Source organism: Nerophis ophidion, linkage group LG21 (assembly GCF_033978795.1).
Source record: "Nerophis ophidion isolate RoL-2023_Sa linkage group LG21, RoL_Noph_v1.0, whole genome shotgun sequence".
NCBI lineage: Eukaryota > Metazoa > Chordata > Actinopteri > Syngnathiformes > Syngnathidae > Nerophis > Nerophis ophidion.
In genome coordinates this window covers 3,871,817-3,886,210 of record NC_084631.1, presented here as the reverse complement: position 1 = coordinate 3,886,210, position 14,394 = coordinate 3,871,817, and the positions used below count along the sequence as shown (strand labels likewise).

General features: G+C 35.9%; 1 protein-coding gene across 5 annotated transcripts in view; it reads right to left on the bottom strand.

Moving 5' to 3' along the window:
• Nucleotides 1-2,869: 2,869 nt before the first annotated feature.
• Nucleotides 2,870-14,394, bottom strand: part of taf2 (TAF2 RNA polymerase II, TATA box binding protein (TBP)-associated factor) — a 101,546-nt gene continuing 90,021 nt past the window's right edge. For 2 of the 5 annotated variants that reach the window (XM_061881622.1, XM_061881625.1), the window contains 3 exons: nt 11,273-11,437; nt 6,484-6,583; nt 6,126-6,415 (listed from right to left, as the gene is read on the bottom strand). In XM_061881622.1, coding sequence (XP_061737606.1) covers nt 6,147-6,415; nt 6,484-6,583; nt 11,273-11,437 — 534 coding nt within the window. In that variant the 3' untranslated portion in view covers nt 6,126-6,146. Of the gene's footprint in view, nt 3,024-6,125; nt 6,416-6,483; nt 6,584-11,272; nt 11,438-14,394 lie in introns of those variants that run through there. The other 3 variants (XM_061881621.1, XM_061881620.1, XM_061881624.1) reach the window with 3 other exon arrangements.

Sequence of the window (14,394 nt, the reverse complement as noted above, 5' to 3'; positions counted from 1 at the left end):
GTATATATATATATATGTATATATATATGTCTATGTATAGACCTATATATATGTCTATATATAGGTATATATGTAGACACATATATATATATATATATAAATATATATATATACATACATATATATATATATATATATATACATATATATATATATATACATATATACATACATATATATATACATATATATATATACATACATATATATATATACATACATATATATATATACATATATATATACATATATATACATACATATATATACATACATATATATATATACATATATATATACATATATATACATACATATATATATATATATACATATATATACATACATATATATACATACATATATATATATATATACATATATATACATACATATATATACATACATATATATATATATATATACATATATATACATACATATATATATATATATATACATATATATACATACATATATATACATATATATATATATACATACATATATATATATATACATATACATACATAAATATAAATATATATATCAAGTTAGGGTTATAACATATCAAGTTAATACAATATTTACATAAGTTTGTTCATTTCCAGTTAACGCAAGGCGATTTTTAACGTTGAATGATATAAATCTGTATACATATTCTAAGAAAACAACATACAAATACTTTCTTATTATCCAACTTTGATCACCTTCTGCATGCTTGCATTGTAATTCTTACCTTGGACACTTGGTGGTGCTGCTTGACAAGGAATCCCAAAGAACAAGAAGCCGCTTCTTTTTTGCTGTTTGCGTTTCCGCGTGACGTCATAGTAATCTCAGATACCTTCGGCTGCTCATTGGTCAGTCCACACAATTCCACAATATTAATATCTTTGTACACTGCATACAATCAGATTTGTTACAGTCAGCATTATGTCTTTTTTATTCATCTTTCCTCTTTATAATAAATTGAGCAAAACTTCAAACCTGAAATCTAAAGAAGTTATTAGGCTGTCGCAAAATCACACAGAAAAACTCAAACATAAGCACCTTATTTTGCATAAGTCGAGTCATCTACCGCTTTAAATAGTGCAAGTGATGCAAAATTGATTTGGAAAAACATGCAAAAAAAGCAGCAACGGGAAATAAATACAGTCGTTCCTCGTTTATCGCCGCACGTTACTTGCAATATTCCGCTAATAATTATTGTTAAAAACGTTTTTGTATTTTTTTTACATAATTAAGAGCATTTAAATATGAAATAGCATTGCTTTTACACTTGTTTCACCCAATACTTAAAGGCCTACTGAAATGAGATTGTCTTATTTAAACGGGGATAGCAGGTCCATTCTATGTGTCATACTTGATCATTTCGCCATATTGCCATATTTTTGCTGAAAGGATTTAGTAGAGAACATCCACGATAAAGTTGGCAACTTTTGGTCGCTAATAAAAAAGCCTTGCCTGTACCAGAAGTAGCAGACGATGTGCGCGTGATGTCACGGGTTGTAGGGCTCCTCACATCCTCACATTGTTTACAATCATGGCCACCAGCAGCGAGAGCGATTCGGACCGAGAAAGCGGCGATTTCCCCATTAATTTGAGCGAGGATGAAAGATTCGTGGATGAGGAAAGTTAGAGTGAAGGACTACAACAACAAAAAAGACTATACAGAGGGAGCGATTCAGATGTTATTAGACAAATTTACTAGTATAATTCTGGAAAATCCCTTATCTGCTTATTGTGGTACTAGTGTTTTAGTGAGATTATATGGTCTTTCGGCGTCTTCAGTAATGCGAACGTTGTATCGATCCGTTGTGGTGAAGAAGGAGCAGAGCCGGGAGGCAAAGCTCTCAATTTACCGATCAATCTACGTTCCCATCCTCACCTATGGTCATGAGCTTTGGGTCATGACCATAGGAGGAACTCAAAGTCAAGCCGCTGCTCCTCCACATGGAGAGGAGCCAGATGAGGTGGTTCGGGCATCTGGTCAGGATGCCACCCGAACGCCTCCCTAGGGAGGTGTTTAGGGCACGTCCAACCGGTAGGAGGCCACGGGGAAGACCCAGGACACGTTGGGAAGACTATGTCTCTGGCCTGGGAACGCCTCGGGATCCCCCGGGAAGAGCTAGACGAAGTGGCTGGGGAGAGGGAAGTCTGGGTTTCCCTGCGTAGGCTGCTGCCCCCGCGACCCGACCTTGGATAAGCGGAAGATGATGGATGGATGGATGGATGTATGGTCGTACCTGTACAACCGGAAGGTCAGCCCCGCACCTTTCTTCAGTACCAGTCGACGGGTGGTGGCGATGCCCATCTCTGCCCTTCGCAAGGGACCCTCTTCAAAACACGATCTTTCGCTGCATAATACACTCCACTTTGAGCGTGTGGTCCAATCCAACCGTGTTCGCTTGACCGCTCTGTTCCATAGTAAAGCTCCTCAGTCATCTTTCGGGAATGTAAACAATGAAATGTGTTTGTGTTGCTAAAGGCGGCCGCAATACACCGCTTCCCACCTACAGCTTTCTTCTTTGATGTCTCCATTATTCATTGAACAAATTGCAAAAGATTCAGCAACACAGATCATCATTGATATATAAACTATCAGACTAGTAGTGGCTTTCAGTAGGCCTTTAAGTGTGTTCAAAAACAGTACTCACTGGTAGTCCGGGGGATCCTCCGAGCTGTAGTTGTCACCCGGCCACTACAACACAACCACGACTTGGAATTACTTCATCACATCCCGGGTAATTCCCCCACGTTAGAAGTGGGCTTCCAGGTCCTGAAACCACAGGCAGAAGTTGTCCTGCAAAAACCTGCTCGGTTTGACACTGGCTCTGTTGTTTGCATTGTGCTATCATCCACTCTTTATTGTTACTTCTGTTTGCAAATCTGCTGATTCATGGTCTAGGAAGCATTATTGTCCTACTAGCATCCTCACAGCTGTGTCCTAAAATCTCAGGAAAAAAGGCTGAGTCGTGACGTTCCTCCAGGATTTTGCAGGCTTTTTTCGGGATTGTCTCGGCCTAAAATGAGATTAGAATAGCACAGTGGTAGAGAAGACATGCAAGGTGGTAAAGTTACGTGTGTGTGTGTGTGTGTGTGTGTGTGTGTGTGTGTGTAAATTAGGCGAAAAATTGCATGAAGCGCAGGGTTCAAAACGTAAGCAAAAAACAGCAGCTTGTTGCCCAAAAGTTATGATAAAATAGGTTTTAAGACACACTTTTCCTTAGTAAATGAATGTTACTTCAAAGTAAAAGTTGTTAATTTAGACAGAATTTTTTTTTCCCCAAAGTAAAAGATGTTGATTTTAGACAATGTTTTTTCAAAGGATGTTGATTTACGGAATGTTTATTTAGATGAATGTTTTTACAAAGTAAAAGATGTTTTAGACAAAAGACTGTTTTTCCAAAATAAAAGTTGTTGATTTAGAGAGAATGTTTTTTCAAAGTGAAATATGTTGATTTAGACAGGATGTTTCTTCACAATAAAATATTTAGATTGAGACAGGATGTTTCTTCAAAGAAAATGTTAATTTAGACAGAATTTTTTTCTTCCCAAAGTAAAAGATGTTGATTTTAGACAATGTTTTTTCAAAGGATGTTGATTTACAGAATGATTATTTAGATGAATGTTTTTACAAAGTAAAAGATGTTTTAGACAAAAGACTGTTTTTCCAAAATAAAAGTTGTTGATTTAGAGAGAATGTTTCTACAAAGTGAAATATGTTGATTTAGACAGGATGTTTCTTCACAATAAAATATTTAGATTGAGACAGGATGTTTCTTCAAAGTAAAAGTTGTTAATTTAGACAGAATTTTTTTTTTCCAAAGTAAAAGATGTTGATTTTAGACAATGTTTTTTCAAAGGATGTTGATTTACAGAATGTTTATTTAATGTTTTTACAAAGTAAAAGATGTTTTAGACAAAAGACTGTTTTTCCAAAATAAAAGTTGTTGATTTAGAGAGAATGTTTCTTCAAAGTGAAATATGTTGATTTAGACAGGATGTTTCTTCACAATAAAATATTTAGATAGAGACAGGATGTTTTTTCAAAGTAAATGTTAATTTAGACAGAATTTTTTTCTTCCCAAAGTAAAAGATGTTGATTTTAGACTGTTTTTTCAAAGGATGTTGATTTACAGAATGTTTATTTAGATTAATATTTTTACAAAGTAAAAGATGTTTTAGACAAAAGACTGTTTTTCCAAAATAAAAGTTGTTGATTTAGAGAGAATGTTTCTTCAAAGTGAAATATGTTGATTTAGACAGGATGTTTCTTCACAATAAAATATTTAGATTGAGACAGGATGTTTCTTCAAAGTAAATGTTGTTAATTTAGACAGAATATATTTTTTCCAAAGTAAAAGATGTTTATTATTTTAGACAGAATGTTTTTTTCAAAGTAAAAGATATTGATTCGGACAGAATGTTTCTACAAAGTTAAATATGTTGATTTACAGACTGTTTCTAAAAAAATATATATGTTGATTTAGACAGAACGTTTCTACAAAATAAAAGACGTTATTTTAGACAAAATGTTTCTTCAAAGTAAAATATGTTGATTTGGAAAGAATGTTTCTACAAAGTAAAAGAAGTTGATTTACAGAATGTTTCTAAAAAATATACATACAGTATGTTGATTTAAACAAAACGTTTCTACAAAATAAAAGATGTTGATTTCGACAAAATGTTTCTTAAAAGTGAAATACGTTGATTTAGAGAGGATGTTTCTTCACAATAAAATATTTAGAGTGAGACAGGATGTTTCCTCAAAGTAAATGTTGTTAATTTAGACTGAATATTTATTTTCCAAATTAAAAGATGTTGATATTTTTAGACAGAATGTTTTTTTCAAAGTAAAAGATGTTAATTTTCAGAATGTTTCTTCAAAGCAAAAATATGTTGATTTGGACAAATGTTTTTACAAATTAAAAATGTCAATTTGGACAGAGGAATGTTTTTACAAAATAAAAGATGTTAATTTAGACAAAATGTTTCTTTTAAGTAAAATATGTTGATTTACAGAATGTTTCTTCAAAGTAAAATATGTTGATTTGGAAAGACTGTTTATACAAAAGTAAAATATATTGATTCACAGAATGTTTCTAAAAATATATATATACATGTTGATTTAGACAGAAGGTTTCTACAAAACAAAAGATGTTGATTTACAATTTGTTTCTTCAAAGTAAAAGATGTTGATATCGACTAAATGTTTACCAAAATAAAATATGTTGATTTACAATTTGTTTCTACAAAATAAAAGATGTTGATTTAGACAGAATGTTTCTACTAAGTAAAAGATAATGATTTTGACAGTTTGTACAAAACAAAGGCTGTTGATTACTTTAAAAATAATGTTTTTCAAAGTAAAGGATGTTAATTCAGACCAGAGTGTTTGACCAAAATAAAATATGTCAATTTAGATGGAATATTTCCCCAAAATGAAATATTTTGATTAAATTAGAATGTTTCTACAAAACAAAAGATGTTGATTTAGACAGAATGTTTCCACAAATGTAAAGATGTTGATTTAGACATTATGTTTCTACAAAACAAAAGATGTTGATTTAGACAGAATGTTTCCACAAATGTAAAGATGTCGATTTAGACATTATGTTTCTACAAAATAAAAGATGTTGATTCAGACAGAATTTTTCCCTAAAATTAAATATGCTGATTTAAGTAGAATGTTTCTACGAATTAAAAGATGTTGATTTAGACAGAATGTTTCTACAAAGTATAATATGTTGATTTAAACAGAATGTCTCTCCAAAGCAAAAGATAACGATATCGACAAAGTTCGTACAAATTAAAGGATTTTGATTATTTTCAAAATGTTTTTCAAAGTAAATGATGTTTATTAAGACCAGAGTGTTTCTACAAAATAAAATATGTTAATTTAGACAGAATGTTTCCCCAAAGTGAAATATGTTGATTTAACTTGAATATTTCTACAAAATAAAAGATGTCGATTTAGACATAATGTTTCTTCAAAGTAAAAGATAATGATTTCGACAAAGTTTGTGCAAACTAAAGGCTGTTGATTACTTTCAAAATAATGTTTTTCAAAGTAAAGGATGTTTAGTTAGACCAGAGTGTTTCTACCAAATAAAGGATGTTGATTTGTACAAAATAAAAGCAGTTTATTCAGACAGAGATGGGGAGTGCGCAGACTTGCCGCTAGCTGGACTGTTGCTGTATGGATGCGAGTTCCCCTTCTCCCTGTCCTTGTTTTCATGCTTGTGTTTATGTTTGTGCTTGTGCTTCTTCTTCTTCTTCTTCTTGTGCTCGTGGTGATGGTGGCCATGTTCACTCCTGTGCTTGGCCAGGGCGGACGTCTCTTTGGAGAAGGACGGCACAGGCGTGGCCGGCATGGACAGCATGCAATGTTCCAGCAGTGCTGGCTCTTTGCCTTGCAAGAAAACAAGGGTGTGTATGATGTCGAATAACTTGCTACATAGTGGCACTCTTCTATGTTACCTGGTGTAGAAGGTCTGTCCAACAGATGGAGGTGATGGTGAATGAAGGCCTGGCTGTCATGAACAGTCTCCATGTCGATATCTTCTTCTTCCATGTTGAACTACAACACACACCAACACAATATTTATAAATATATATTTACTATTTATATATGTATATATTTATAATGTCCAATCAAATCAACTTTATTTGTATAGCAAATTAAAACAACAAAAATGTTTCCAAAGTGCTGCACAAAAATATTAGTTTAGTTTAGTTTATTGTTCTTCGGTCAATGGTCAACAAAACAAACAAACACTTGTACATTCATAGATTGAAAATGAAAATGTTGCAGACTGACAGGGTTTAGGCTGAAGTTGAACACTTATTGTGCCTAACTTTGTAAACCAGGGGTCACCAATCTTTTTGAAACCAAGAGCTACTTCTTGGGTACTGATTAATGCCAAGGGCTACCAGTTTGATACACACTTAAATACATTGGCAGAAATAGCCAATTTTCTCAATTTACCTTTAATAAATAAATCTCTCTCTCTATCTATATTAGGGGTGTGGGAAAAAATCGATTCGAATAGGAATCCAATCGTTTATGTTGTGCGATTCAGAATCGATTCTAATTTTTAAAAAATCTATTTTTTTTTTCATTTAAAAAAAATTCAAATTTTTTTTTTAAATCAATCCAACAAACCACTACACAGCAATACCATAACAATGCAATCCAATTCCAAAACGGAACCTGACCCAGCAACACTCAGAACTGCAATAAACAGAGCAATTGAGAGGAGACACAAACACCACACAGAACAAACCAAAAGTAGTGAAACAAAAATGAATATTATCAACAACAGTATCAATATTAGTTATAATTTCAGCATAGCAGTGATTAAAAATCCCTCATTGACATTATCATTAGACATTTATAAAAATAATAAAAAAGAACAATAGTGTCACAGTGGCTTACACTTGCATGGCATCTCATAAGCTTGACAACACACTGTGTCCAATATTTTCACAAAGATAAAATAAGTCGTATTTTGGTTCGTTTAAAAGTTAAAATAAATGTACATTATTGCAATCAGTTGATAAAACATTGTCCTTTATAATTATAAAAGCTTTTAAAAAAAATCTACTACTCTGCTAGCATGTCAGCAGACTGGGGTAGATCCTGCTGAAATCTATGTATTGAATGAATACAGAATCCTTTTAAATCGGGGAAAAAAAATCGTTTTTGAATCGAGAATCGAATCGAATAAAAAAAAATCGATATATTATCGAATCGTGAACCCAAGAATCGATATTGAATCGAATCGTGGGACACCCAAAGATTCACAGCCCTAATATATATATATATATATATATATATATATATATATATATATATATATATATATAAATAAATAGGTATTTCTGTCTGTCATTCCGTCGTACATTTTTTTTCCTTTTACGGAAGGTATTTTGTAGAGAATAAATGATGAAAAAAACACTTAATTGAACGGTTTAAAAGGAGAAAACAGGAAAAAAAAATGTTTATTAAATTTTGAAATATAGTTTATCTTCAATTTCGACTCTTTAAAATTCAACCGAAAAAAAGACGAGAAAAACTAGCTAATTCGAATGTTTTTGAAAAAATTAAAAAAAAGAATTTATGGAACATCATTAGTAATTTTTCCTGATTAAGATTGCTTTTAGAATTTTGATATGTTTTAAATAGGTTAAAATCCAATCTGCACTTTGTTAGAATATATAACAAATTGGACCAAGCTATATTTCTAACAAAGTCAAATCATTAAGAATTTGAAATATATTTAAATTTGATTCTACAGATTTTCTAGATTTGCCAGAATAATTTTTTTGAAATTTAATCATAGTAAGTTTGAAGAAATATTTAAAAATCATTTTTAAGTTGTATTTTTTCTCTAAAATTGTCTTTCTGAAAGTTATAAGAAGCCAAGTAAAAAAACAAATGAATTTATTTAAACAAGTGAAGACCAAGTCTTTAAAATATTTTCTTGGATTTTCAAATTCTATTTGAGTTTTGTCTCTCTTAGAATTAAAAATGTCGAGCAAAGCGAGACCAGCTTGCTAGTAAATAAATACAATTTAAAAAATAGAGGCAGCTCACTGGTAAGTGCTGCTATTTGAGCTATTTTTAGAACAGGCCAGCGGGCGACTCATCTGGTCCTTACGGGCGACCTGGTGCCCGCGGGCACCGCGTTGGTGACCCCTGCTGTAAACAATGTCAAGTACAAAATGAACTTCCGAAAATTATGAAATGTCCTTTGCACAACATATTATGAATACAAATTATACACATGAACGTAGTTCAATTATATACACAGTAAAGGCATGTGAAATATACTTGCACACGTATTAAACCTTTATTAAAAACAAGATTCAACTATTATCCTTAGCTCCACCAATGACTGAATAAAAACAAAATAAATACATTGTTAGAATAAAAATGTGTAAGTTATCACACAAATATTATGCTTAAAGGCAGTTGCTATAGTTATTATCAATTGTGCTGAAGTTGTACTTTTCTGTCTGTGCAAAGGGACATCGTCTCGTATCAGTCTTAGTGTCCAGAACCGGCCCGCTGACTGCCAAGGGAGAACATCGAGTGCCGTGACGCAGACGCGATATCATGAGTGTCAGTGCATTTGCATTTCATGAATAGTCCTATATTTTGTCTAAATGGGGCTGCTGAGATTACCCCTCTTCCTTCAGCAGCAGCCTCAGTGATGTCACCAGGGACCTCCCAAATACATAGAGGAGAACGTGGGCTGGACTTTAGAGCGTAGGTTGGTTCTGTAACTAGAGTACAGCCCAAAACGTCTCTCCTCATTGAGCTAAATTTATCTCTGTCTCTGTCTCTTACCAACACAATTTTGACTTGTCCCATTGGCAGATTTCTTTTGCTTGTTTTAATTTTTCTTTACTCTTTTTAAGAAAGGCATTTTTTCCAGTGTAAAGTGAGAAGAGAAAGTAAAAAAGAGTGCTGCAGAAAAAGAAAAATTGTGGATAAAACAGGAAAAGTCACCTCGCAAGGCAGTATAATTTTTTTGTAGTAGTGTTTGTCAGACCAATGTGGTCTGTAAAAGATGAATGGTGCTCATCCCCACACCGCCTAAGCCTCGCTCACCCTTTAGAGCACAACTGTTAGTTCCTGGCTCTAAACCTGCAGAAAATAGTTATTGTCAGGTTTCTCTAAGTTTACTTTTTTTTACATTTTGCACTATTTTGCTACACTTTATTAAGCATTTTGTACATATTCCTTATTTTTGCACCTTCATTTTAAGAGTTTATTGTTAAAGGGGAACATTATCACAATTTCAAAAGGGTTAAAAACAATAAAAATCAGTTCCCAGTGGCTTGTTGTATTTTTTGAAGTTTTTTTCAAAATTTTACCGGTCTCGGAATATCCCTAAATAAAGCTTTAAAGTGCCTTATTTTCGCTCTCTGCGAAGACACTGGCCATTTCCCTGTGACGTCACACAGTGCTGCCAATACAAACAAACGGGGAATAGCACAGCAAGATATAGTGACATTAGCTCGGATTCAAACTCGGATTTCAGCGACTTAAGCGATTCAATAGATTACGCATGTATTGAAACAGATGGTTGGAGTATGAAAATATTGAAGAAGAAACTGAAGCTATTGACGCTATTCATAGCCATAGCATGGCCGAATAGCTGCGTTAGCATCGCCGGTAAAATGTGCGGACCAAACGATCAGGACTTTCGCATCTTTTGACACTGGAGTAACTTAAATCCGTCGATTGGTAAGTGTTTGTTTCGCATTAAATGTGGGTGGAAGGAAACGTAATATAGTTGCAAATGCATCTACAGGTTATCCATACATCTCTGTTCCATGTCTGCTTTAGCACCGCCGGTAAATAGCATGTTAGCATCAATTAGCATAGCATGTTAGCATCGATTAGCTGGCAGTCAACATCAACAAAACTCACCTTTGTGATTTCGTTGACTATCGTTGCAAATGCATCTGCAGGTTATCCATACATCTCTGTGCCATGTCTGCCTTAGCATCGCCGGTAAAATGTGGAGACACTCTGGTACATTCAATGGGGGTCTGGCGGCAGACACTTTCACATCTTTGGGCCAGTGGTGCAACTTGAATCCCTCCCTGTTAGTGTTGTTACACCCTCCGACAACACACCGTCGAGGCATGATGTCTCCAAGGTTCCAAAAAAATAGTCAAGAAAACGGAAAATAACAGAGCTGCGACCCGGTGTTTGTAATGTGTTGAAAATGAAAATGGTGGGTGTGTTACCTCGGCGACGTCACATTCTGACGTCATCGCCTCCAGCGCGATAAACAGAAAGGCGTTTAATTCGCCAAAATTCACCCATTTAGAGTTCGGAAATCGGCTAAAAAAATAAATGGTCTTTTTTCTGCACCATTAAGGTATATATTGACGCTTACATAGGTCTGCTGATAATGTTCCCCTTTAAGTGCTTATTGTAATTGAACAATTTAAGTGTTTTCCATGCTTGTGTTGACATTTCCTTCTCTTTCTGTCTTGATAGCTAAGAGTATTGTAATCAGAGGAAATGTGACATTTGAAATAAAAATGTTTACATGGAATAGATTTTTTTCCTGGTCCTTATTTTAGGTCTTAAAAAATACAAATATACATCGATATAAACCACTTGTATTGTGACTCGGTTTTCAGCCACATCGCCCTTTTGTGCAATCGTAAACAGTGAGGTTCTGGCCTGAATAAACCACAACAACAAAGAAGGAGGACAAAACTATAAAGAAAATGACAGTACCCTGATCTTGTAGCGGCCCGCTCTGTTGTCATCTTCCAGGTGCTGCACTGCTTGTCCTGGTTCTGGAGGCGAGCCAAGTTGAGTTTCAGCCTTCCTCTTGATGCCCTGAGGAGGTTGACCTACCCCGCAGACCCCCAGGGATATTGGGTCAGGCTCGTCATCCTCCTGCAACAATAAAAAACACACTTACTAAACATTATACTATGTAAAAAAAACAATACAATTGTTCTCTTTATAAGTGTGTGAGTGAGTGAGAGGGCGAGAGAGAATAATATTGCATTGAAGTGAGTTTTCAGGCTACCCCTTTAAAAAAATATAGCTCTCAAGGCTGACGTGTCGACAAGAGTCGAGGCCAGCAGGCGCCACGTCGTCATGTGCTGTCGACGACGGTGTTACAACTACGCAACGGTTAGCTGGATAAAAAATACTAATAGCCCTCTCCTTTGTCAAGAATCTGAACGGTCCTCCTGTACTGACCCAATTAGGAACAGGTACCAAATAAAAAAACAAACAAACAGAAAAAAACGCTTCTTTGTATATATCCCAAGTTATTATAGACTGCGGAAGTGAAAGTGTTTAAAGGGGAACATTGTCACAATTTCAAAAGGGTTAAAAACAATAAAAATCAGCTCCTAGTGCAGGGGTCGGGAACCTTTTTGGCTGAGAGAGCCAATATTTTAAAATGTATTTCTGTAAGAGCCATGAAATATTTTTTTTAACACTGAACACAACAAAACGCGTGCATTTTTAAGAAAGACCAACATTTCTAGAGAGGTCTCTTATTCTTTGTAATAACATTGTTATTCTGAAGCTAACTGTGGAGAGGGCGTGGCCTGCGGGCCTGCAGCGAAGCAGGGTGTTGCCAGGACCGGCCTTGAATTCAGCGACAGGTGCGTAAACGGCCCACCTGGGCCTTTTTATCTGATCACATGTCGCTATGTTATAAGCAGCAGCCAGAGACGGGCTTGGGGCTAGAAACCAGAGCGCGAGCGAGAACGAAAGAGAAAAAGACAATTGCTGGAAAGCAACTGAGAGACGGGGCTTCACGGTGGCAGAGGGGTTAGTGTGTCTGCCTCACAATACGAAGGTCCTGCAGTCCTGGGTTCAAATCCAGGCTCGGGATCTTTCTGTGTGGAGTTTGCATGTTCTCCCCGTGAATGCGTGGGTTCCCTCCGGGTACTCCGGCTTCCTCCCACCTCCAAAGACATGCACCTGGGGATAGGTTGATTGGCAACACTAAATTGGCCCTAGTGTGTGAATGTTGTCTGTCTATCTGTGTTGGCCCTGTGATGAGGTGGCGACTTGTCCAGGGTGTACCCTGCCTTCCGCCCGATTGTAGCTGAGATAGGCGCCAGCGCCCCCCGCGACCCCGAAAGGGAATAAGCGGTAGAAAATGGATGGATGGAGGGCAACTGAGAGACTTATTGAAAAATAAAACAAAATTGTAACCCTGAAACTGGCTGTCATGTCAGTGCTTGGGGGTCTGAAGAACCCCCAGGAGGGCAAGCCCCACACTAACCAATAATAAATAAATGACTTCTTACCAACTTCTTGAACATAAAAATGCATGACAATATTTTATATTTTGAATGTTATTTTTAACACTGTGATTACAAGTGGAATTATTCATTATTTATCGTGTTGAGCAATGTCAGCTCAGATTTATCCGAGAGCCAGATGCAGTCATCAAAAGAGCCACATCTGGCTCGCGAGCCATAGGTTCCCTACCCCTGTCCTAGTGGCTTGTCTTATTTTTCGAAGTTTTTTTCAAAATTTTACACCTCCCGGAATATCCCGAAAAACTGCTTCAAAGTGCCTGATTTTCACCATCGCTATATCCACACGTCCATTTCCCTGTGACGTCACACAGTGCTGCCAATACAAACATGGCGGTTACCACAGCAAGATATAGCGACATTAGCTCGGATTCAGACTCGGATTTCAGCGGCTTAAGCGATTCAACAGATTACGCATGTATTGAAACAGATGGTAGGAGTATGGAGGCAGATAGCGAAAACGAAATTGAAGAAGAAATTGAAGCTATTGAGCGAATAGCTATTGACGTTATTCGGCCATAGCATGGGTGTACCTAATGAAGTGGCCCATAGCATGGCTGCCTTATTAGCATCGCCGGTAAAATGTGCGGACCAAACAATCAGGACTTTTGCATCTTGAGACACTGAAGCAACTTAAATCCGTCGATTAGTAAGTGTTTGTTTCGCATTAAATGTGGGTATCTGGGGGGGGGGGGGGGGGGGTCGGGGGGTTGGGGGCGGTGCGTGGTTGAGAAGGGTGGAGTATATATATATATATATATATATATATATATATATATATATATATATATATATATATAAATATAAGAAATACTTGAATTCCAGTGTTACTTTATTTACACATTTACACACATACAGCCCTCATCTACTCATTGTTGAGTTAAGGGTGAAATTCTCCATCCTTGTTTTTATAACCATATGCATGTACAGTAGATGGCAGTATTATCCTGTGTAAGCGTGTCAAACATTACCATGAATTGATTAACGTGGACCCCAACTTAAACAAGTGGAAAAACTTATTTGAGTGTTACCATTTAGTAGTCAATTGTACAGAATATGTACTGTACTGTGCAATCTACTAATAAAAGTATCAATCAATCAATGCTGTTTACGGCAGACGAACTGCTTTACGGTAGACGAAAACGGACTGCTGTTGTTGTGTGTTGTTGCGGTGCTGGGAGGACGTTAATGAAACTGCCTAACAATAAACCCACATAAGAAACCAAGAACTCGCCCTCATCATTCTACAGTTATAACGTCATTGGGGAGACATGCTGTGGGAAAGCGGACGTGAAAACAGGCTCCGGTCCGCTTGGAGTTGGAGGGGGCGTGGCCTCCAGCTCCGCCTGAATTTCGGGAGTCTCCCAGAAAATCCGGGAGGGTTGGCAAGTATGCCCCAGGGGTACGCGTACCCCGATTTGAGAACCACTGCTCTGTTGCACTAGCCGTGCGGACACTATGACTATCATGACCCCATGCGGTCCGATTTTACAAAAATTAAATTCAAAATTTAAAATCAGTTACACAAAATGTATTAATTGAAGCAACAGCATATAAATCATAATT